The 26,116-nt window shown below is 40.5% G+C and overlaps 2 protein-coding genes across 8 annotated transcripts in view; one reads left to right on the top strand and one right to left on the bottom strand.

Moving 5' to 3' along the window:
* The first annotated feature begins 4,419 nt into the window (after positions 1-4,419).
* asnsd1 (asparagine synthetase domain containing 1) lies at positions 4,420-20,626 on the top strand. 2 transcript variants are annotated; one of them, XM_085985883.1, is made up of 7 exons: positions 4,420-4,580; positions 5,620-5,673; positions 10,353-10,428; positions 11,471-13,059; positions 14,419-14,600; positions 16,691-16,990; positions 20,415-20,626. In XM_085985883.1, the coding sequence occupies exons 4-6, from the start codon at positions 11,599-11,601 to the stop codon at positions 16,944-16,946; spliced, it is 1,899 nt and encodes a 632-aa protein (XP_085842009.1). In that variant the 5' UTR covers positions 4,420-4,580; positions 5,620-5,673; positions 10,353-10,428; positions 11,471-11,598; the 3' UTR covers positions 16,947-16,990; positions 20,415-20,626. The 2 variants fall into 2 exon arrangements, with proteins under 2 accessions (XP_085842009.1, XP_085842010.1); XM_085985884.1 differs by lacking the exon at positions 20,415-20,626 and having other exon boundaries at positions 4,428-4,580; positions 11,471-11,579; positions 12,428-13,059; positions 16,691-18,574.
* Positions 17,421-26,116, bottom strand: part of LOC147120246 (uncharacterized) — a 21,182-nt gene continuing 12,486 nt past the window's right edge. For all 6 annotated transcript variants that reach the window (XM_085985891.1, XM_085985890.1, XM_085985889.1 and 3 more), the window contains 2 exons: positions 20,016-20,074; positions 17,421-19,936 (listed from right to left, as the gene is read on the bottom strand). In XM_085985891.1, the coding sequence (XP_085842017.1) occupies positions 19,834-19,936; positions 20,016-20,074 (162 nt within the window). In that variant the 3' untranslated portion in view covers positions 17,421-19,833. The remainder of the gene's footprint in view (positions 19,937-20,015; positions 20,075-26,116) is intronic.

Here is a 26,116-nt window from a genome sequence, read left to right as displayed (position 1 = left end):
TCCAGGGATGGCGGGACTGTCGTATGAGAAGAGATTGAGTAAACTAGGCCTGTATTCTCTTGAATTCAGAAGAATGAAAGGGGATCTCATTGAAACATACAGAATTATTACAGGGCTTGATAGGTTGGATGCTGGGAGAATGTTTCCCTTGGCTGAGGAGTCTAGAACCAGGAGCCACAGCCTCAGGATAAAGGGTAGGCCATTCAGGACTGAGATGAGAAGAAATGTCTTCACACAGAGGGTGGTGAATCTTTGGAATTCTCTACCCCAGAGGGCTGTGGAGGCTCAGTCATTGGGTATATTCAAAACATAAGTCGATAGATTTCTGACTAATAAGGGCATCAAGGGATATGGCGATAAGGCCGGTGAATGGAATTGAGGCAGAAGATCAGCCATGATCTCATTGAATTGCGGAGCAGGCTCGAAGGGCCGAATGGCCTACTCCTGCTCCTATTTTTTATGTTCCTATGAACAAGGTCAGTGAATGCAGAATCAGGGGATAAGTAGCAGAATGGATTGCTGGCTGGCTTCAGGACAGAAAGCAGAAAGCAGAAAGTAGGAGTAAAGTGTAGCTATTCACAGTGGCAGAAGGTGGGTAGTGGTATTACATAAGAACATAAGAAATAGGAGCTGCAGTAGGCCATTTGGCCCTTCGAGCCTGCTCCACCATTCAATAAGATCATGGCTGATCTTCTACCTCATCTCCACTTTCCTGAACTGTCCCCATATCCCTTGATTCCCTTAATCAAAAATCTATCGATCTCTGTCTTGAATATACTCAACGACTGATCCTCCACAGCCCTCTGGGGTAGAGAATTCCAAAGATTCACCACCCTCTGCGTGAAGAAATTTCTCCTAATTTCAGTCCTAAATGGCCGACCCCTTATTCTGAGACTGTGACCCCTGGTTCTGGACTCCCCAGCCAGGGGAAACACAAGGATCAGTGCTGGGACCACTGCTGTTCACAATTTACATTAATGATTTAGACTTAGGAATCAAAAACACAATTTCTAAATTTGCGGATGACACCAAATTGGGGGGCATAGTTAATACTGAGGAGGACTGCAACAAGTTGCAGGAGGACATTGCTAAACTTGCAGAACGGGCATATAATTGGCAAATTAAGTTCAACGCAGATAAATGTGAGGTATTACATTTTGGTAGGAAGAATAGGTGGGTAGTGGTGTTACATAAGAACATATAAGAAATAGGAGCAGGAGTATCACTTATCACTTGGAAGGTGCGAGTCTAGGTGGGGTAGAGGAACAAAGGGATCTAGGAGTACAAATACACAAATCACTAAAAGTTGTGACACAGGTTAGTAAAGCCATAAAAAGAGCAAACCAAGCACTAGGGTTTATTTCTAGAGGGATAGAATTGAAAAGTAGGGAAGTTATGCTAAACCTGTATTGAACCTTGGTTAGACCACACTTGGAGTACTGTGTGCAGTTCTGGTCGCCATATTATAAAAAGGATATAAAGGCACTGGAATGGGTACAGAGAAAATTTACAAAGGTGATACCAGAAATGCGAGGGTATACATATCAGGAAAGGATGAACAGGCTGGGTCTCTTTTCTCTTGAATAAAGAAGGTTGAGGGGTGACCTAATAGAGGTCCTTAAAATTATGAAAAATTTTGATAGAGTGGATACAGAGAGAATGTTTCCACTGGTGATGAAGAGCATAACTAGAGGCCATCAATATAAAATAATCACCAAGAAATCCAATAGGGAATTCAGAAGAAACTTCTTTACCCAAAGAGTGGTGAGAATGTGGAACTCGCTACCACAGGGAGTGGTTGAAGTGAATAGTATAGATGCAATTAAGGGGAGGCTAAACAAGCATATGAGGGAGAAGGGAATAGAGTGTTATGCTGATAGATTTAGATGAGGAAAGACGGGAGGAGGCTCGAGTGGAGCATAAACACCGGCATGGACTTGTTGGGCCGAATGGCCTGTTTCTGTGCCGTATATCCTACGTAATCCTATGTAAAGTTTTTTTTCCAGAGAGTTTTTTTTTGTGATATTACGCTAACAGACTAAACCAAAGCCTCTTGTACTGTATGCTATTTTAAGGTCATAAAAACAAGTCAAGACATGCCTATCTAGGTTGAAGCAAAATTCCAAACTTGTTCATTTGTTTGTTTGTTACAGCATTGAGATATTTAATTGTTGAACTGTGCCCCAGCTCAGAGAAGCTTAGTTGCTCAAAAAAATCTAAGAATATGTCACACATGCATATAACATATATCTCACATCATATTAGTTGGATTATTTTCAATCTCTTTGTTACTATTTGTGCTCAAATCATTTTACATATATATTCATATACATCATTCATTTCAAGCAGCTACTCAAGGTTTTACAATGATCAATTTATTTTGACACAGTTTTAAACCACATGGTGTTATTGTAATGTTTTATTAACATTAATACTATATAATACTAATAATATATATAATGCTGATACTTTTTGATATTTTTTATTACTTTTGCTAGGTTTTCTGAGTTTTTTTCTTATTGAAGGAGTGAATAGCTCATGACTATTTAGAAGATAGACTTCACTGGGAGTGCCAATTATTTTGGTTTTAATAAGTGACCTATTTCAAACTATGTCATGCTTAAAAATAAACATAGCTCCATAGGGGTAATGTTGTGAGGCTCTGCTGCTAACACAAATCAGAGAACTGGGGCTTTAGTGGCCCTATTTCAGATCCGTATTTGCAAATAGTGAAGTTCAGCAAGCGACAGCAGCTGAATCTCACAAAATTACCTCTCAGATGTTTGAATGGGTGTAGATTCTCGGTTACTCTTTCAGTCACAAATGCCACTCCTAATATTTCTCCAATTTTGAAACTTCTACTATAATATTACAAAAAAATATAAATACTTATACACAGGGTATCTTAGCTCTTTCATCCTACTTGTTTTTCTTCTTCCCTGCATCCTCACTGTGCTGAATTCAAGACTCATCATTCAGTCTCCTGCTCCGACTCATTCTTTCCTGGGATCGCAAAACTGTGGAACCACTTACCTCCCTCAGCCTGCCCTTCCTACTGTAATCTTTAGGCTTTAAAAACCCAAGCTTGGTGTCACCTAATCATTGCTTCCTGATTTACTTTCTCTTCTCTTTTCCACTTTGAACATCAGTGATGCCTGTACTATTGCCTTAGCCTTACATCTCAATAAAAAAGAAAAAGCTGCATTGATATAGCATCTCTCAGAAACAACTTCACGTTCAGTGAGTTCCTTTGAAATTCAGTGACTATTACATAGGCAATTGTAGCAGCAATTTTACACACAGTAAGATTCCACAAACACCAATGAGACGAATGACTAGTTAATCTGTTGTTTGGTAATGTAGGTTGAGGGAAGAATTTTGGAAGAATAGTGTTATGGGATATTGAATATCCACTTGAACTGTACGTACAGGCAGACAGGACTTCAGTTTAACATCTCATCTCAATGACAATAGCACTGGCAATGCAGCACTCCTGCAGTACTGTATTGGAGTGTTAACCTAGATTGTCTGCTCAAGTGTATGGGCTTGAACGCACCACCTTCTTACACAAAGGTAAGAGTGCTACCAACTGAGTGAAGATAAATCAAAAAACATTGAACTTGACCTTTTGCTACACACTAAGAATTTTCCAGATTTGAACCCAAATAGATTCGGAAGTTGCTTGGTTCACCCAGAGAAAACTTGTGTATTGTGTCAATTTAATTGATTGCACGTTTTAAATTTTCTGTCACTTTTATATTTCACTGACTGGGTGATTAATGTTTTTATTTCAGACCATTGTGTTTATTCCAGGGACTGATGCAACCTTTTCTAATTTGGTTAGAATGTTTTGTATTGTTTAATTTCTATTTTTTTGTCTTTGACTTTCTAAGGCTGTAACAAGCTTGATGCAGCTTTTTCTCCAAGACATGCCAAGTCCTTCCAGCTTTTCCTTGATGACCAAGTGGATATGTCTGTGTATTGAAGCATCACACATCCAAAAGTTTTGAGAGGATTTGGTTCTTGCATTTTTCAATTTTCTGGAATCTGCCTTATTTTATTGAATTTGATTTTTTTAATTTCTGATAATTTTTAATAAATATTACAGAAATTAATTCAGTGTTTGTATTTCATATGAGCTGTGGTTTACAGTGACTGAGTGTCAAATGCTGTTCTTACTACATGGGATTACAGGATTTCTACCAGTGGTTTGGGGATCCAAACGCCGCAACTCCGTTCACATTTCTGCGATAAACACAAATCAGTTGTATTGGTTGTGACGCGGATTTTCCTTTGCCACAAGTCCTACCCTGTTGCAGCTCAGCACTGTTCCAGCGAGGGTTGCGAGTTGCGATGTAATGTATCCTCCTATCCTGCTCAGCACTGAGGGCGCTGTCCAGCCCGGTCTGGCACTCGCCTCCACGGCGCATGCTCGCAGTCGCTTTGTGTACTTCCGGGAGTCGCACATGGGAACAACTCGGAGAGAGCAGGAGGTGGATGGTTAAGTTGCGGTGATGGAGGGGACCTCAGATAAAGTACAGAGTAGCGAGGCGGACCGGAAAGAAGAACTGAATAAACAGGTATGGCTGCCATCAGTGTGGCCTGACCAGCAGCAGGAGGGGCTGTGACCCGGTGTAACCGAGCCCTGGGAATTCTGTCGTGGTGCAGGGCCACAAACTGCTCCCATGGGTTTTAGAGTAATCTCACACCTATGGTATCATGAATTTTTCCAAATGTAACGTGTCCAGTTAAAACAGTTTCAATCTCGGTTCCTCAAATTTAAATCATGGTGTGAATATTTATATCTATTTGAAATTTGTATTTCCGTGTGTTTAACTCACCTAAGGTAGATGCCTGACAGTTACACATTTTAAGAATCAACAACAATTTGCTTTTATATAGCGTCTCTAACGTAATAAAACGTCCCTCGGCGCTTCACAGGAGCGTTATCAAACAAAATTTGATACCGAGCCGCTGAAGGAGATATTAGGACAGTAGGTTTTAAAGAGCGTCTCAGGAGGAGAGAGAGGCAGATAGGCTTAGAGAGTTAGGGCCTAGACAGCTGAAGGCACGGCAGCCAATGGCGGGGCGAAGGAAATCGGCCATGCACAAGAAGCCAGAATTTGAGGAATGCAGAATTCAGAGATGGTTGCAGGGGGAGTTTACAGAGACAGGAAGGGGCGACAGTGGAGGGATTTGAACACAAGGATGGGAATTCTAAATTTGAGGCATTGCTGGACCTTGAATCCTTGACCATAGCTCTCAAAATAGGCAGATGTATTTTTCTCTCATAAATGCAGCACCTGGGACAATTTTCTATTTGTATATTGCAGGAATATATAAATCATAAATAATTTCCAGGGACTCATTTCTTATATCTGCTGTTTAGAAAATGAAGCACAGTGTCTATTAAAAAGTGTGAATAATTGCTCTGGCCATTATATGTGGCAACTCCATAAATTCATTCAAAAAGAATGTGTTTATGATGTTGCGATACATACTGAAGAGAACAGTTCGTTCCTTAAGTTGAGATTTTGGCTAAACTGCAACGTCTACGCAGCTGCTATTCTTTGTTTCTATTTTGTCATTTCAGTGTCAAATGTAACTTTGTTTTAATAGATGAAAGAACAAAATGTTGTCATTGATGAGCTCTCCAACCTGAAGAAAAGTCGGGTAAGTTAATGAAATGCAAATCTTAGGGTAATACTTGTAGAAGTTAGGTTACGGCATAAATGCGAGGATGATTCCCGTAACAGATATCAGGAAAACTCTTCAATGTATTAAATGTTTGGAATAATCTAGCAATCAAGGAAATAGAGGCAAACATATTGGATTTATTCAGAAATAGATGACATGATGGTCACAAAGATCAGAATGTCCCAGGTTTAATTTTTAGTCCCTGCTGAGTTAGTAGGATGGCAGTTGGAGAGCTACAAATGGCTTCAGCATCCCTAGGCTTCAGACAGGAAAAATCAGCCAGAGTTCCCACTCCTGAGCATTATCCAGTGATCCCTGGATAGTGCTTCTAAAATCATAGAATGATACAGCACAGAAGGAGGCCATTTGACCCATCGTGCCTGTGCCAGCTCTTTAAAAGAGCTATCCAATTAATCCAACGTCCCTGCTCTTTCCCCATAGCCCTGCAAATTTTCCCCCTTCAAGTTTTTATCCAATTCCCCTTTGAAAGTTATTATTGAATTTGCTTCCACCACCCTTTCAGGAAGTGCATTCCAGATCATAACAACTTGCTGCATACTTTTTTTTCTTCATGTCGCCTCAGGTTCTTTTGTCAGTTACCTTAAATCTGTGTCCTCTGGTTACTGACCCTTCTGCCACTGAAAACAGTTTCTTCTTGTTTACTCTGTCAAAACCCTTCATGATTTTGAACAACTCTATCAAATCTCCCCTTAACCTTCTCTGCTCTAAGGAGAACAGCCCCAGTTTTTCATCCCTGGTACCATTCTAGTAAATCTCCTCTGCATCCTTTCTAAGGCCTTGAAATCCTTCCGAAAGTGTGGTGCCCAGAATTGGACTCAATACTCCAGCTGAGGCCTAACCAGTGTTTTATAAAGGTTTAGCATAACTTCCTTGCTTTTGTACTCAATGTCTATTTAAAAATACTTTCATTTATATAGCGCCTTTAACGACCACCGGATGCCCCAAAGTGCTTTACAATCAATAAAGTACTTTTTGAAGTGTAGTCATTGTTATAATGTAGGAAATGTGGCAGCCAATATGCGCACAGCATGCTCCCACAAACAGCAATGTGACAATGACCAGATAATCTTTTTTAGTGATGTTGGTTGAGGGATAAATATTGACCAGGGATAACTTCCCTGCTCTTCATTGAAATAGTGCCATGGGATCTTTTACGTCCACCTGAGGGAGCAGACGGCCTCGGTTTAACGCCTCATCTGAAAGATGGTACCTCTGACAGTGCAGCACTCCCTCAGCACTGCACTGGAGTGTCAGCCTAGATTTTTGTGCTTGAGTCTCTGAAGTGGGACTTCAACCCACAACCTTCTGACTCAGGCGAGAGTACAACCAACTGAGCCATGGCTGATACTAAAAGCCAAGGTTGTGTGTGTACACCCCCAGGTTTCTTTGTTCCTGCACCCCCATTAAAATTGTACCATTTAGTTTATATTGCCTCTCCTCGTTCTTCCTACCAAAATGAATCACTTAACACTTCTCTGTGTTAAATTTAATCTGATAGCAAAATACTGCGGATGCTAGAAATCCGAAATAACAACAGAAAACGCTGGAAAAACTCAGCAGGCCAGGGCAGCATCTGTGGAGAGAGAAACGGAGTTAACGTTTCAGGTCGAAGAACTTTCGTCAGAACTGGAAAAAAAGCAGGAAGAGGGATAGATTTTTAAGCAAGTGGGGGCTGGGAAAAGGGGGAGGGGATGAAAGAACAAAAAGGAAGGTCAGAGATAGGATAGAAAGCAGGAGAGATTAAGAGACATTGAGAGACATTAAGAGATATTCAAGGAACAAAGGATGGCTCTAGATGAAGTGTGAATGGCCCTGGCAGAATGAAGGACAGCTGTCATGTGGGAGGGAAGAAAAAAGCCCAGACGAAAGTGTGGATTAAAAAAAAAGGGAAAATATATATATATAGGATAGCGGCCGAGGTTATGATCTGAAATTGTTGAACTCTATGTTGAGTCCAGAGGGCTGTAGAGTGCCTAATCGAAAGATGAGGTGCTGTTCCTCGAGCTTACGCTGAGCTTCTGTGGAACAATGCAAGAGGCCGAGGATGGTGAGGTCTGAGTGGGAATGGGGCGGTGAATTAAAGTGACAGGCCACCGGGAGCTCGGGGTCCCCCTTACGGATTGAACGGAGGTGTTCCGCAAAGCGGTCACCCAATCTGCGTTTGGTCTCCCCAATTTAAATTAAATTTAATCTGCCCTGTGACTGCCCATTTCATCAGTCTGTCTATGTACCTCTGCCTCCTCACTGTTAACTACATTTCCGAGTTTTGTGTCATCTGCAAACTTTGAAATTATGCCCTGTATATCCAAGTCCAGGTCATTAATATATATCAAAAAGAGCAGTGGTTCCCTGAGGGATACAACTCCACACTTCCCCTCAGTCTGAAAAACAACCGCTCACCAATACTCTCTGCTTTCTGTCCCTTAGCAAATTTTGTATCCATGCTGCCACTGTCCCTTTCATCCCATGGGCTTTAATTTTGCTAACTGGTCTATTGTGTGGTACTTTATCAAATGCCTTTTGAAAGTCCATATAGACAACATCAACTGCACTACCCTCATCAACCCTCTCTGTTACTTCAGCAAAGAACTCAAATCAAGTTAGTCAAACCCGATTTGCCTTTAACAAATTTGTGCTGGCTTTCATTTATTAACCCATATTTTTCCAAGTGGCAATTAATTTTGTTTTGGATTATTGTCTCTAAGTTTCTCCTCCACCGACATTAGGCTGACTGGCCTGTAGTTGCCGGATTTATTCCTCTCCCCTTTTTTGACAGAGGTGTAACATTTGCAGTCCTCCAATCCTCTGGCATCACTCCCGTATCCAAGGATGATTGTAAGATTGTGGCCAGCGCCTCTGCAATTTCCAGCCTTACTTCCCTCAGCAACCTAGGATGCATCCCATTTGCACCAGTGGCTTTTCTACTTTGAGCGCTGCCAACCTTTTAAGTATCTGCTCTTTATCTATTTTTATCCTATCCAATTCCTCTACTACCTCTTCCTTAACTGTGACATTGGCAGCTTCCTCTTCTTTAGTGAAGACAGATTGAAAGTACTCATTTAGTAGCTCAGCCTCCACAAAAAGATCTCCTTTTGGTCCTTAATTGACCCCACCTTTGATTTGACTACCCTTTGCTATTTATATGTTTATGAAAGACTTTTGGGTTCCCTTTTAAGTTACCCACTAATCTATTCTCATACATTCTCTTTGCCCCTCTTATTTCCTTTTTCAGTTCTCCCCTGTACATTTTGTATTCAGCTTGGTTCGCTACTGAATTATGAACCTGTCATTTAACATAATCCTTTTTCTGTTTCATTTTCATCTCTATACCTTTAGTCATACAAGGAGCTCTAGCTTTGGATGCCCTTCCTTCCCCCTTGTGGAAATGTGTCTAGTCTGTACCTGAACTACATCCTATGTGAAGGCCTCCCATTGCTTATTTACTGCTTTACCTGCCAATCTTTGATTCCAATCCACCTGGGCCAGATGCCTTTTCAACTCACTGAAATGAGCTCTCCTCCAGTTGAATATTTTCACATTTGATTTTTCCTTGTCCTTTTCCATAACTACTCTAAACCTAATGCTATTGTGTTCACTGTTTCCCAAATGCTTCCCCACTGAAACACGCTTCACTAGCCCCACTTCATTCCCCAAACTAGATCCAGCACTGCTTCCTTCCAGTTTGGGCTGGAAACATACTTATCAAGAAAGTTTTCTTGTACACATTTCAGGAATTCCTCCCGCTGTTTGCCTTTTACACTGTCACTTCCCTACTGTCATAGTTGTTAACAGTGCGAAAGCTGATGGAGGCTTCAGGCAGCTTCAATAAGCTGTTTGCTTACTACAGATGATGTCGGTTAGCTCCGGATCCTCTCGGAACCCAAACAACCCACCTACTCTCTCTGGGCTCACAAAGAATAAAAAAAATTGCCGCTACAAAGAATTTAAAAAAATCCAGTGGGGGCTGTGCATCACCAGGAGCAGGCGGAAGGGCTTTCTTGCCCTCTTTGCCCAGTGTGGCTGATTTTACCTCAACGTTCTCAATGTTAGCCGCCAGCCCCCAACTCGCCGCTCCTTCCAGCCAAGTTTCAGATAGCTTTAGCGTTTACTGCGTGTAGCGGGCAAATCAGCAGGGACTGTAACTCTTACTATTCAAACAAGGATCCTACCAGGAGCTTTAAAAGTCAAATACGAAATGCAGATATGTTGAAATTCATTTTTGTTTTACTTTAGCAATGGACAGTTCACAGTATATCTACAAATAGTGAACCCTTTATTGACAAAACACCCACTGGTAATGAATATTTAGTGTAGAGAGCCCATGTTTGTTTTATGCAGAGCTGATCAAGAGATTTTTTTTTTTTTATATGGCATTGTTAGGATTTGGAATGCCCTACCAGAAACAGTGGTGGAAGCAGATTCCATAATAGCTTTTGCAAGAGAGTGGATAAATTCTTGAAAAAGAAAGATTTCAAAGTATATGGGGAATGGGATTGAGTAGGAAGTTCTTTCAGAGAGCTGTTGCAGACACGATGGGCCAAATGGCCTGCTGTGCTGTTAAAGAATGTTTGTGATTCCATGATTCATTTTGATTTTTTTTTTACTGTTAATAATGATTACTCATTCTATTTCAGAGAGTTTATAAGCAGCAGCCCAATAGCAATATATTTTTCTCAGCAGATCGAACACAGACTCTAAGTGAATGTAAATGTAAGTTATTTCTTGTAAGGTGTTTTGTAAAATGGGGTGGGTGAATAAAGTGGTGCATAAGTTATAGATTTGTTGCATGTTTCTTTGTTACCTTGATTTTTACATTGGTGCAACACACCTATATTGGGGCTTTTTTTCCCCTTGCATTTTTAATTTGCTTTCTCCCACTCCTTTAATACGTCCTTTCTCTTTGCACCATCCCTTACCTGAGAGGATGGGCAGGTGACTAGCTCTCAATCACTGTCAGTCCCCATCTTGAGTTGGCCATTAACAGCTGCATAAGTGTGGTCTAAGGTAACTCAACCAAATGCTTGTTTTGTCACTCTTCCCTGTGGGAGAAGCAAATGACCTCTGCCTGTTGCAGTCTGGCTGAGATGAGGTGTGTGCAATCCACCATCTTATTACTCCATGGTGCTGCATTATTGCACTTGTTTTGGCAGGGGTTACATGGATAAATATGGTTGGTGATAAACAATTCAATTATTGAATTGTATCTCATAGCTCTGAATCCTAATAAAGGCACCAAACTAAAACTGGTAATAGTATATTTAATGGAAAACTAGTTATAGATTTAATTTTTACGAGAAATTATATTGCAGTCCTCAAATGGTTGAATAATATGTTTAAATAGCTAAATCTGTGGTACAATAAAATATTTGGTAAACATTTCTATTCTATTCATAAGATTAATTTATGTGTTCATATGTGTATTATGTTCACCAAATGTGTCATACCTAGAATAGAATTTGTCTATTCTTACACCATCACATTGGTGCAAGCCGTTTGCCTGTGGAAAGAGGGAAATTTGCTTGTTCTTCTGTTAACCCTAAAAGGTTGAATAAGGCAGCAATTTGTTTTTCCACAGGAATTTTTTACTTAAGGGATGTTCTCCTTACTAAAATCATTAGGAAACACAATCAATTTGGTACTTTTTTGTATTCAAACTGCTGTGAAAGTGATTTGTTTCAGTGTATTGCTCTGTTATAGAAGTTTAGATGATGTACCATCCAAAGAATCTAATAATCAGTGTGTAACTTTACAGGTGCCCTTGAAGAGATGAAAAAAGAATACCAGGACCTAGAAAACTCTGAGAAAATGAAGAAGTAACAAACAGCAGTGTCAACATTTACATTACTGATTGATGCTGATGGGTAAATTGAAAAGCACAAAATGTGTGGAATTTGTTGTATGTTAGTTTTAGTCCCTCAGAAAGATGTTCCTGATATTTTGGGAAAGGAAATGCTTGAAAGCCTTCAACGGAGAGGTCCTAACTGTAGCCAGCAGTTATTCAGAGCAGTGCCTGAGCTGGGCTATAATTGCTTTTTCTCTGGTCATATACTTCATATGAGAGGGTGCTTAAACCCACAGCCCATGCAGGATGCTCAGGGAAATCTCCTCCTTTGGAATGGGGAGGTGTTTGGAGGAATTGAAATTGGATCTGAAGACAATGACACTCAGATTATTCTTCAACATTTGTCTTTATGTAAGAATGAAGAAGCCATTCTATCTGTCTTTTCATCTATTCAAGGTCCATGGGCTTTTATATACTACCAACCATCCAGTCACTGCTTGTGGTTTGGTCGAGACTTTTTTGGTCGGCGCAGTTTACTTTGGCAGTTTAAGAGTGCAGAAACCCCCCGTCTTACTCTTACATCAGTGAGTACTTCTGTTCCAGAGTGTGGAAGTGTTCCCTGGCAGGAAGTACCAGCATGTGGACTTTACAAAATTGACCTCCAGAAACAATCCAGTGCTAACTCATTGGCAATTACATGGTATCCATGGAAACAAAGGCCCATTGAATATGAATCCGAGACTCTCGGTTTAGGTGACGAAGCTCAATTCACTGAAGAACTGCCTAACTTTGTTTCTGTGTTTTTGAATGAATCAAAACTTTTCCCCACTGCACCCATCACTCCTATGAATTACAGTATTCCAGATTCATGTGCTGATGCTGCAGACTGTGAAACATCTTCATTAAATGTCGAGGTTTTTCTTTCAGATGAACACAAGAAAAAATTAATTCATCAGTTTATCGATGTTTTGAGTGAATCTGTTAGACGGCGAGTACTTTTCTTACCAAGAACTCAAAATCTCCCTGACTGCGCAGCTCAGTTCACCGCTTCTGATAAAGCAAAAGTTGCCATTCTCTTTTCTGGAGGTGTTGATTCTATGGTTCTTTCAGCCTTGGCTGACCGTCATATTCCACCAGATGAACCTATTGATCTATTGAATGTAGCCTTTAAGCAGCAAGAACGGAAAGGACAGAAGACCTCAACAAAGCAAAAGATGCAGAAGAAAAGCAATGCCTCCAGTGCACCTGAAGAGGAGGCTCTGACCTGTGACAACAGTGGTGTTAAAGAGAGTGCTTTTAATGTGCCTGACCGGATCACTGGCCTGTCCGGTTTAAAAGAGTTGCAAATTATAAACCCTTCCAGAAATTGGAATTTTATAGAAATCAATATCACATTAGAAGAGCTGAAGGAAATGAGAGAACAGCGGATTAGCCATTTGGTGCAACCTTTGGATACTGTGTTGGATGACAGCATCGGCTGTGCAGTGTGGTTTGCTGCAAGAGGTATTGGTACCAGCACCAGTAATGGAGAAATCCAACCATACATCAGCACTGCAAAGGTGAGGTACTAAACTTTTAAAAACTAATTTTCGCCCACCATTTGGAATGTAAAAATTATCCATACATTGCACTCTTTCCTGAAAGAGTCACAGCACATATCTTTTGTGTGGCTGTTTAAATCATCAATGAAATAGAAAGTAACAGTAAAGACAAGAAACTTACATGGAAAGTACGTTGCATTTTATGTATTACACATTATTTATAGGAATACTAATTCCCTTAACATTAAAATAATCCTAAATTCAAGTAGGGCCCTTACAATTAATCTGTCAGTCGCTGATGCAGACAGATCTGGGTAAAATGGTTCCCTCTAGTATTATTGTGCTCAGAACTCTACTGCTGTTCTTCTAGTAGATTTTCCCTTTAATCTGTCTACACTGGGGACTTTAAGCATCTTCTAAGAATTACACTTCCTGTCCTAAGTTCTCCCTTTACATGGTTTTTTTTGGAGGGGCATTTAAACGTTCCTCTGTGCTGCCTTCCACGATGCTGGGTTGATCTAAGACTACATCGTGACCATCTTGCCCCAGACCTCCCACTGCCAATTTATTTTCCCTGCATTCAGTGGCCAATGATCTTCATTGTGGTACTTCTGCTGTTCTTCCCTTCTCTTACTAAAAATCTTTATGCATTTTCAAAGGACTATGTATAAAGCTGTTGCTATGTTTTGCGTTATACTGATAGGCCAGTCTCCAAATTTTGCTTTTTTAAAGGGAAACTCTCCAGTGTAAAGTTGTTAGAATTTCTCAACTTCCAAAGATTCCCTTGTGCTGAATGCTAGCACACTTGCACTGCTGCCGATACCAGGAACTTTGGTTTTCTCTAATCCACCCTCTTATTTACTGTGTCCCTCACACATTTCCCACCTAAAGCAAATGCTTCTTATATTGAAACACCTTGGTTTGTAACTACTATCTGATGAGTTTTTACAACCTCTACTTCCTATTTATTTTCCAGATGGCTCAACTCTCCACACACATCCACTTCTGTCCATAACTTCTTCCTCAACCTTCTGTAATGCCCCAAAAATCATCTACCCCATACGACTCCGTCACTCTCCATCAGTGGTCTAAATGGGTTTCAAAGTTGGCCGCCTTGTTATAAAAAGCTGCATATGCCCCAATTTTGCTAAAAAAAAATTAACTTATGGTTGAAATACAATATTTTGTAATCTGAAGCCTCAATATCCAAAATTAAGTTGTTCTTTTTGTCCTGTGCACATATAGTATGGTAAAAGGAGGGTTTGCTTGACTATCCAAAGTAATTGTCTCTGGGACAGTGCAGTGTATTTTAAATGGTTTTATATTTTCAAGAATGAAACTTTTATGGACAATATTAATGAATAGGTTTGTTTTTAGGTGGTGTTGACTGGGATAGGAGCTGATGAACAACTTGCGGGTTATTCCCGTCACCGTGTCTGCTACAAAACATCAGGTTTTGAAGGCCTGGTCAAAGAACTGGGAATGGAACTTGGTCGCATCTCCTCACGTAATCTTGGAAGAGACGACCGAGTCATTGGAGATCATGGGAAAGAAGCAAGGTAAGTCTTTGCTAACTTTGTGCAAGTGTTCAAATACTAAAATGTATTTTAATTCTCTATACTTGAATTATTGTATAGAAATTACTTTGTTGTAAACTGAAGAAAAACCTGAAGCTTAAAATTGGAGAGATGAAGATGAGGCAGAGTAAGCTTGAACCCTGTCCATTCACCTATAACTCTTGAGATTTAATCCTGCCCTGATAGATTAGATGAAAGTCTACTACAGGAAACTTTGGTTTATCCGGAGGTTGTATGTCCGGAAACCTCGATCTAACGGCAGAAATCAGCAGCTGTTTTAGTTGAGTTTTTTTTCTTCTCCTAGCATTTTTTTTTAACAGTCAGGCTCTGGAAAGCGTCTCTGTAGCTTAGCAACAGCTTCAGAGACGCTTCCAAGGTACGGGCCGAGTGTTTACAAGCTGTTGCTAAACAACAGTGTTTGTTGTCAGATACGGAGATGAAAACCTCCGTATCCTTCAACATTAGCGCTGGTCTATCTGGAAGTTTTGATAGATCGGCAGCAGCTCGGTCCCGTTGGTGCCGGATATCGCGAAGTTTCCTGTAGATGAACAGCTACTGAGGATCTGAAATTTAAGATTTTGTAGATAGTCTTAATTCACTTCTCAGAACACGAGTTTCAATATCCTCATTCAGTGCTAAATACTAGTGCAACTTACTAAATACTAAAGTAATTTATTTAGAAAAGTCAAAGGGCAGGGTATGGGAAATGGAACGGTCATGGTAGTGTAAAGGTAGATTTTTATTTTGGAGTTGATCACTTGAGGTATTTATTTGAGCCAGTAGTATTTCATGGCATCCCAAAGTGCTAATGAGAAATTGATTTCCTGACTGTTGCGAGGAATGAGACAATGTGTGCTGTTGCAGCTATTCTTCTGTGTCTTGAGAGCTTGAATAATGCAGGGTGGAATCCTTGAGCTAGTTTTCCCTTCCTCCTAACTGAGATTCCCAAAACACACCTAAGTGAAAACATGAGCAAATTAACTGTTTAGACTGAGTTTCAAACACTTTTGAAATATTCGTTTGTAACATTACCCAAAATACCATTCTCCTCCTGTCTCATCAGTATCTAATTGTACTAACTGCTTTAATCAGATTAAGCAGGGTAGAGTTTGCTACTGAAGGTGACAAAAGGAATCCACTATAGCATGAAATGATAAAAACACAATTCTGATGGCAGTTGTAGCTACAGCACTTTAAACAGTTTACCAACTACAGGTACCTGCAGTAGCTAAAATGGAATATAGCAATCTTACTGCTGACATTGTGGACTTGTTGGACCACACAAGACAAAAGGAATTTTGTGTACTTTCAATTTGGTCTACAGGAAACTTTGTGATATCCGGCACCGACAGGACCGAGCTGTTGCCGTCCCATCAAAACTGCCGGACAAACCAGCGCTAATGTTAAAACATACGGAAGCTTTTGAGCTCCGTATCTAGCAACAAACCCTGTTGCAGCTTCTAAACAGTCGGCCGTAGCTTGCACGCGTCTCTGCAGCTGAGCAACAGCTTTAGCTAGACCTTGCAGAGCCTGACTGGTGGAAAAAAAAGCAACGAAAAGAAAAAAAACTTACTGAACCGACTCCTGAATTTTGCCGGTGGCTCGAGCATTCCAGACAGTTAACCTCCGGATAAACCAAAGTTTCCTGTAGTATGCAGCTATGCTTTTTCAAGCAATACAATAGCATTTGACACAACTCAATAAATTTCAATCTCCTAATAATTTGGATGTTGCCAGTACATAATGCAGTAAACCAATGCTTTAAATGGATGTGTTGTGGCATAGAGTGAGGATGGATTGCGTTATGAGGCCAGACTGCAGCATCTGTCAGTATTAAGAAAAATTGGATGAAAGAGTTGCACTAAGGCACTGGCATCTCCTGATGAATAATGACAGAGGGCATTGATGGCAACCTGGGAGGATGGTGCACTTGGCATTTCAGATTCAACATCGGGCCAGCTAGGCACGGGGGAAAATACAAAAGTTACATAAATGATCAGGAAACTACACAAATATGCCCGTAAGAATAAAAGTATTTAAAGCATCATTTTTATATTTCTATGTCATTTCAGGTTTCCCTTTTTGGATGAAGCAGTTGTTTCTTTTCTAAACGCACTTCCCGTGTGGGAAAAAGCAGACTTGACTCTGCCTCGTGGGATTGGTGAAAAGCTGCTTCTACGAATGGCTGCAAAAGAACTGGGTCTCACTGCATCTGCTGTTCTTCCGAAGAGAGCCATGCAGTTTGGGTCTAGAATCGCAAAGATGGAAAACCACAAAGAAAAGGCCTCTGATAAGTGTAACAGGCTATTGCAGAGCTTGGTGCATTAGTCGTTTGTGCTGTACTTTGTTTTTCACTGTCAGTTTCAGGGAAGGTAATGAGCTACAATATTTAATGCTGTACTCAAAACAACAAAAAATACAAGATAAGGTGCTATTGAGTTACTCTAGGTTTCTATACCATACACATAGTTATGTAACTAAATGAATACAGGTGAAGTTGGGCCCATTCAGGAGTATTTAAATGTGCAAAAAAATACAATTGCATTTCATGTTAAATTAATTTGTTGTTTCCCATTCAGAGCAACCAGAAAACACTAACTGCCACCTCAAGTGGCTATTTCTAAACAATTTAGACAGGAAATAATTAAATGCTTTTTGGAAAGCTCTGTCAGACGATTGACCCAGAATCTCAAAAACTAATGTGCAAAGCTGTACCTTATCAAGTGTATACTTAATTCATGTAAACTCAGAGGTCAGGCACTGGTGACAGAGTACAGGAAACTTTTTTTTATCCGGCACCGACGGGACCGACGTGGTGCCGGTTCATAAAAAATTCCGGATAACCGAAAACTATAGTAAAAGATACGGAGCTGAGAGCTCCGTATAAAGCAGCAAACCATGTTGCTTAGCAACAGGTTCAGAACAATGGCCACAAGTTCCAAGCGTCTCTGTAGCTTAGCAACAGCTGCAGCCACACCCTTGCACGGCAACAGATCGAGGAAGGCAAGTAATAAAAGTTACCTGAACCTACTCCTGAATTTTGCCAGTTAACCCAGATTTCCGGTTATTTCGGTGCCAATAAATCTCAAGTTTCCTGTACTCCAGTAAACCCAGGTTCAGGTATCCCTATTGAAAATAGATAACATGGTATCTTTCAACTTGATTGAGATGTTACTCCTATGTAGCATAGTTTCTTATTTCCAGTTTTGTTTAATCCTGTAAAAACGGGGATACTTCAGAATTTACTCTATCATCAATGTAAGCCTCCAAATAGTGTTTTAAAAAAAAACGTTCAGCAGTTTAACAATTATCCATTACAGTTCCTGTCATCTGTATCCGTGCAAAGACTAGTTTCTATGTCAGTCACCTGTGAAATGTAAGGTTTTTTTGTAATAGTTTGCACTTGCTCTGAGAGATGGAGTTGTAAATCTGTATGGTTATGCAGCAGTTCACTCAGCATTGTGCCTTTCTTTGCCCAATTCATGGGTTCCACAGAATGTAATCTAGTACCTCTATCGGGGTGATTCCACAATCCCAGCAGGAAAATGGTGTTCAAGGGAGCATGGGCCAGAGGTAGGGCTACAACACTAACCTTGATTCTTCAAGCCTCGTATCTGTCGAGCAATGGAAGCACAGTATTGTGGACTCACTTCTATTATGTCAACTTGATGTTAAGCTGGAACATTTGAATAGAGTCCTTTACTCTTTTTAGATACAAGAATAGTATTTTTAGTAAGGACTGGTTTTACATCTGGTAGTAAGGATACATGATCTGCAAGTATGAATTGCTAGGCCTCTTGCTGCTTGGACCGTCATGATTTTAAAAGTGTATTTTTTCCTAAAATTAAATTATAATAGAAAAATGTTAAATAACAACAACATTGCACCTAAAAATGTATTGCAAACATTGAAAAAAAAATAAAGATACAAAACTTCTGACATTAAGATCTCCTGCACCCATGAGTTTCCCTTGCCTCAATTCCAAATGGACACCGAAGGAAAAAAAATCATATTCAGCACAAATACTGCACTATAGTTTTATCTGCTCATCGAAGTATTTTTGCATGAAACTTGGGGCCTTGATGAGGCTGGCCCATACATGTTATGCATATCTACAAAAGGCTAGGTCCTTGCATTGTATTACTCTGCATGCTAAATAGTGGTAAAATGTATTTCACTTTATTAAAATAGTTGGGGATAGTCAAGCACCAAAAGTTATTTCAGAAATATAGTTTATTTCCAACAAAGATTTAAATTCCAAACCTACTTGGTTTGTTTGACATAAAATATTACTTAAAATTAGAAATAAAATTTACTTTGATATGACTCAATAAACCTCAGTTCCAGAATTCCTCCAATTAATTCAGCTTCAAGAATATACAAATAAGTATCGAGTGAATTTAATTTTAAAAATACTATCATTGATGTGATACAAGCATGAAATCAGTGCCAAAGTGTTATCTTTGCAATTCAAATAACAATTTCATAATAGAAATTTTGAAAACACCCCTGAGATTTATCAAATTTATATATTGTTGTACTGCTACTGTGGCATCCTTACTTATAACTGTTACAACACAAAGGGACCATTCAATCCATCGTGTCTGTGGGCTCTTTGCTGGAACGATACAAACTAATTCCACTATGGCACTCTCTCCCCATATGAGGCATATGAGCACTGCAACTATGAACCACAAGCGCAGGAAAATCTGCCTTAACCATTTTAGCGTATTCTCTAAAGGAACAGCCATATAAATGACTTAATTTCCAAACCTTGTGGCTGCATCATTCGAAAAGAATAAGTACAGTATTTCTTGTAGAACCATTTTGTACCTAAACCTTTATGGGGACATATTCTTAATAATGAGAAGTCGTCATTTATTGTTAGTTGTACTATCACTGATTACTAAATAAAATACATTACAGTTTCAATTTAAGCATGATGAGAAGTCTACAGCTGTGCATTTCTGGTTAGTATACACTCAATCCTACTATAATAGAAATGTATTTTTAAAAACAGTAATTCAGATCATGTCTCCATAGGGTATTGGGAATTAAGTGCATGTTTCCAAAGGTTTTCCTTTGTTTTCACCTTTATCCAGCTCATCTTAGAAAGCATTAACAAAACAGAAATGTGTACAGATACTGTACAAAGCCTATTTACCACAGCTATTTAAAAAAAATGATTTGAATGACTAGCAGCTTTCCAATCAAATTATACATCTTGACACTTCTGGAAATATTTGGTACAGGCAACATAAGATGGAAGATTTCCAACATCAAATCGGCCACATACGTGATGAACAAAAACTGGTTTCCTGCAACACAAAAAGAAAATAAATAGTACATGGCATTAAATTAAAAGTAAAGTGATAGTTCCTTGAAGCACAATCTCACCTTGAGTGGACCCAACATAAGAAGTTTCCAGGTGCATCCTTCTCTTCCAAGGGTGAATTCTATCAAAAATAAAACCCTTCTTTGAAATATTATTTATAATAAGCAGCTGAAATAAACACAATATTTTGCCAAGAAATTATACATCTGTTAAATGGGTGAAAGGAGAATAGTACATTGGAACTTTTAGGTCAATTGGATGAGTTTATGCAGGTGTCAACAGCATGCTAAATCTACAAGCAGTTTGCAGCACATTTGATCCAAGCATAATTCCAATATAGTCTATCCTACCTATATTAAAAAAGTGACTACATTTCAAAAGTAATTAATTGGCTGTGAAGCATTTGGGACATTCCGTGCATATGAAAGATGCTATATAATGCAAGTTTTTTGTTTCTACAGGAAACTCTTTGGTATCCGGCACCGACGGGACCGGGATGGTGCCGGTTGATTAAAAATTCCGGATGACGGAGAGGGTTATCTACCGAGGCTATTTTTAACGAACAAAAATAAAAAAATCAAGAAATGTGCAGTATACAGTAATTGGGTACTCACCTACAGAATGTGTTAAATGGATGGTGCAAGATGCTTGATTAAATACAGTACTGCCAGTTGAGGGTAATCCATAACTCTTTAATTACTTAACAGTAAAACAAAACTTATACAGTAAACAGAAAAATGGCGGATCGGAAGAGACTACCGGCAGCGCGGGAGAGTCAGACTCCTGTTATTGAGGTGTCTGCACCTGGGCAGGACCGGGACCGATGTCCTAGGGGGAGTGTTTGCGAGTGCTCTGGGGGAGGGTTTAAACTAAAATGGCAGGGGGTTGGGAACCTGAGCAGGGAGACAGAGGAAAGGGAAACAAGGATAGAAGCAAAAGACAGGAAGGAGAAAAACAAAGGTGGCAGTCAGAGAAATCAAGGGTTTAAATCAAACACAGCCACAGTAAATAATAATTCGAAAAGATCCGAGAGCGTTAAAAAAACAAGCCTGAAGGCTTTGTGTCTTAATGCGAGGAGCATTCACAATAAGGTGGATGAATTAGCTACGCAACTAGAGGTAAACGAATATGATATGATTGGGATTACGGAAACATGGCTCCAGGGTGACCAAGGCTGGGAACTCAACATCCAGGGGTATTCAATATTCAGGAAAGAGGCAAAAAGGAAAAGGAGGTGGGGTAGCATTGCTGGTTAAAGAGGGGATTAACACAATTGTAAGGAAGGATATTAGCTCTGATGATGTGGAATCTGGGTAGAACTGAGAAATACCAAGGGGCAGAAAACGTTAGTGGGAGTGGTATATAGACCCGCAAACAGTAATGCGGAGGTTGGGGATGGCATTAAAAGTGAAATTAGAGAAGCATGCAGTAAGGGCACAGCAGTTATCATGGATGACTTTACATATGCATTGGGCTAACCAAATTAGTAACAATACTGTGGAGGAGGAATTCCTGGAGTGTATACGGGATTGTTTCCTGGACCAATATGTCGAGGAACCAACTAGAGATCAGGCCATCTTAGACTGGGTATTATGTAATGAGAAAGGATTAATTAGCAATCTTGTGAGAGGCCCCTTGGGTTGGAGCAATTATAATATGATAGAATTCTTAATTAAGAATTCTTAATTAAGATGGAGAGTGAAGAAATTGACTCAGACTAGGGTCCTAAATTTAAATAAAGGAAACTATGATGGTTTGAGGCGTGAGTTGGGTAGGATTGATTGGGGAATGTCACTCAAAGGGTTGATGGTGGCTAGGCAATGGCAAACATCCAAAGATCGCATGGATGAACTACAGGATTTGTTCATCCCAGTTTGGCATAAAAATAAAACAAAAAAGGTGACTCAACCGTGGCTGACAAGGGAAATTAGGGATAGCATAAGATCCAAGGAGAGGACATATAAATTGGCCAGAAAAAGCAGCAAACCTGAGGATTGGGAGCAGTTTAGGATTCAGCAAAGGAGGACAAAGGGATTAATTAAGAGGGGGAAAATAGAGTATGAGAGTAAGCTTGCAGGGAACATAAAAACTGACTAAAATCTTTTATAGGTATTGTGAAGAGAAAAAGATTGGTGAAGTCAAGCGTAGGTCCCTTGCAGACAGAATTGGGAATTTATAATGGGGAACAAAGAAATGGCCGACCAATGAAATACATACTTTGGTTCTGTCTTCACAAAGGAGGACACAAATAACCTCCCAGAGATGTCAGGGAACACAGGGTCTAATGAGAGGGAGGAACTGAAAGAAATCAGTATTTGTAAGGAAATGGTATTAGGGAAATTGACGGGATTGAAGGCCAATAAATCCCCAGGGCCTGATAATCTACATCCTAGGGTACTTAAGGAAGTGGCCCTAGAAATAGTAGATGCATTGCTGGTCATCTTCCAGAATTCGATAGAATCTGGAACAGTACCCATGGATTGAAGGGTAGCTAATGTTACCCCACTATTCAAAAAAGGTGGTCGAGAGAAAACAGGGAATTATAGACTGGTAAGCCTGACATCGGTAGTGGGGAAAATGCTGGAGTCCATTATAAACGAAGTAATAGCAGAGCACTTGGAAAACAGAGACAGGATCGGACAAAGTCAACATGGATTTACAAAAGGTAAATCGTGCTTGACCAATCTACTGGAATTTTTTGAGGATGTAACTGGTAAAATAGATAAGGGAGAACCAGTGGATGTGGTGTATTTGGATTTTCAGAAGGCTTTTGATAAGGTCCCGCATAAGAGATTAGCGTGTAAAGTTAAGGCACATGGGATTGGGGGCAAGGTATTAACTTGGATAGAGAACTGGTTGGCAGACAGAAAGCAAAGAGTTAGAATAAACGGGTCTTTCTCCGAGTGGCAGGCAGTGACTAGTGGGGTACCGCAGGGATCGGTCCTAGGAGCCCAGCTATTCACAATATATATTAATGATCTAGATGAGGGAACTAGATGTAATATCTCCAAGTTTGCAAATGACACAAAGCTGGGTGGGCGTGTGTGCTGTGAGGAGGATGCCGAGAAATTCCAGTATGATTTGGACAGGTTGGGTGATTGGGCAGAAGCATGGCAGATGCAATATAATGTGGATAAATGCGAGCGTCAAAAACAGGAAGGCAGATTATTATCTGAATGGCAATAGATTGGGAGAAGGGGAAGTGCAACGAGACCTGGGTGTCCTTGTGCACCAGTTGCTGAAGGTAAGCATGCAGGTGCAGCAGGCGGTTAAGAAGGCAAATGGTATGTTGGCCTTCGTAGCGCGAGAGGGTTCGAGTACAGGAACAAGGATGTCTTGCTGCAGTTGTACAGGGCCTTGGTGAGACCACATCTTGAGTATTGTGTGCAGTTTTGGTCGCCTTATCTAAGGAAGGATGTTCTTGCCATGGAGGGAGTGCAGCGAAGATTCACCAGGCTGATAACTGGGATGGCAGGAATGACGCATGAGGAGAGATTGGGTCGATTGGGCTTATACTCACTGGAGTTTAGAAGAATGAGAGGGGATCTCATTGAAACTTATAACATTCTAACAGGACTAGATACAGGAAGGATGTTCCCGATGGCCGGGGAGTCCAGAACCAGGGGTCACAGTCTAAGGATAAGGGGTAAACCATTTAGGACAGATGAGGAGGAATTTTTTCACCCAGAGAGTGGTGAACCTAGGGTTGCAAAATTCTGGGAATTTTTAAAAGAGGAAACTTTCCATGGGAATTTTTGGGAATTTAGAGTTTTTTTGCACACTGATGGTTTTTGTCTCTGACCCTTATATTATCTTTGTTGTCAAAATAGACATACTGTTCCATACAAATAAAAACAGGCTTTCAAAACTTTATTTAGGTTATAATTTTGAACTTTATTGAACCCCCACAAAAAAGACCCATCTAAAATAAAATAAAGAGCATCAGCTTATTTAGCCTGTAATTTGTCCTTATTTTGTCCCTTTGAGTCTTCTACTCATGAGTCTTCTGAGTCTTCTACTCCTCATTGCTCCTCCTGATTCTCTGACTCTGGCTCTGACGTGTCCATTTCCTCCTCTGTGTCAGTGTCTAGCTGTGTGGTGGACACTTCTGTATCTGGCTCAATAAGTTGTAGGTTCGCCCGGATAGCCACCAGTTTCTCCACTCTCTTGTTAGTCAGCCTGTTGCGCACCTTTGTATGCGTATTCCCAAAAAGTGACCAGTTTCGTTCAGAGGCCACTGATGAAGGTGGGATTTGAAGTATCACCGATGCAATAGGTGACAGGGCCTCAGATGCACAAAGTCCCTTCCACCAGGTATGTGCACTGATATGCTTGCATGATTCCCATATCCCATCCCCATTCTAAAGACCTTGCTTGGTAGAGAACTTTGCCAGACTTCCCAGGACTTTGCCCACATCCAGATTGAGATGGAGAGAGGGTAGAAATCACACTAAGCGCTGTTGATCTGTTCTCCAGAAAGTATTGGTCTCCCAACATGCTTTGGGTCCAGCATGTATGCTGCAGCATGAATCGGTTTGACACAAAATTCTTGACGCGTCTGTATGAATTGAACAATTGCCTTCTCCTCTGCTTTGAGCAGCAGGGATGTGGGTAGGGCAATGCTGATTTGTTCTTTTAAATCAGTAAAAAGCCTGAGAACATCTGACAAGACAGCGTCATCTCCTTCAATCAGAGCAATTGCAGATGCTACTGGTGAGAGTAGTTTAAGGCTGCTAACCACTCTCTCCCAAAACACATCATCCAGCAGTATTTTCTTGATGGTGGTTTCCATATCCCCAGACTGGGATATTGCCATTTCTTGCTGCGACTCCTTACCCTCCAGAAGGCTGTTGTACATTATGACAACACCACCCCATCTAGTGTTGTTGGGCAGCTTCAGTGTGGTGTTCTTGTTCTTTGTCATTTGCTTGGAGTTGTAGGTTGCTGCAACTACCTGTTTTCCCCTGACATACTTAACAACTTGCTTGGCTCTCTTGTACAGTGCTTCCATGGTTCTCAAACCCATGATGTCCTTGAGGAGCAGGTTAAGCCCATGAGCTGCGCACCCAATAGACGTAATATGAGGGTAGGCCTCCTCCACTTGAGCCCAAGCAGCCTTCATATTTGCAGCATTGTCAGTAACTACTGCAAAGACCTTTTGTGATCCAAGATCGTTGATGACCGCTTTCAGCTCATCAGCAATGTATGTGCCTGTGTGTCTGTTGTCCTTCGTGTCTGTGCTCTTGAAGAACACTGGGAGAGGAGTAGAGACGATGTAGTTTATGATGCCCTCCCCTCGTACATTTGACCACCCATCTGAGATAACTGCAACACAGTCTGCCATCGCTATCGTTTCTTTGAGCTTTCCTTGGACTCTGTTATACTCAGCCTCCAGCAAATAAGTAGACAAAGCATGTCTGGTGGGAGGACAGTATGCAGGGCGAATAACATTGAAAAATCTCTTCCAGTACACATTGGCTGTGAGCATGAGGGGTGAGCCTGTTGCATATACAGCTCGAGCAAGGCACTCATCTGCATTCTTCTGGCTATGGTTATCCATTGTATCAAAGAACCTTCCAAGTGGGCCAGGAGTTGCTGATGATAAGGAGCCTGATGCTGAATGAGAACCATCATCTTCTTGAATGGAAGCAGAGGATCTCTGGGCTGACTGCTGTGAGCTTTGAGTGAAGTTGTTGCATTTGGATAAATGCTGCTGCATCTTTGTGGCATTCTTTACATATGGCTTTCTACAGTGTTTGCACATGTACACAGTCTTTCCATCTTTAATGCCTGGGGTAAAATGCTTCCACACATCCGATGGTAAACGTGGCATTGTTCTATGCAGAGAAATAAAGGGCATTCATCTCTGTGTCGAACTGCGGTCGATCAGCACGATTGCAACAGGGTGAGTACATTTTTGCTGATGCTCCATGTGATGGAAGCATGACCTGTACACACACGACGCTACATCACCAATAGTGTATTATTTTGTATATTTTAAATTGAAGGACAACAGAGTTCAACAAGTAACTGGTTTATTTGGTATAAAGTCTGATTTACTTACTGCATCATCACAACATCAGCAGAAAACAAAATGACTTCCCTCAGGACCCCTAACCTGGATCTTTAAAAAACTATAGCAGTCTTACAGATGCCTGCAGGC

Source organism: Somniosus microcephalus, chromosome 4, assembly GCF_052327205.1.
Source record: "Somniosus microcephalus isolate GS21.2 chromosome 4, FLI_Smic_1.0, whole genome shotgun sequence".
Taxonomy (NCBI): Eukaryota; Metazoa; Chordata; class Chondrichthyes; order Squaliformes; family Somniosidae; genus Somniosus; species Somniosus microcephalus.
The sequence above is the reverse complement of the archived record's forward strand: the minus strand, read 5'-3'. Positions and strand labels throughout refer to the sequence as shown.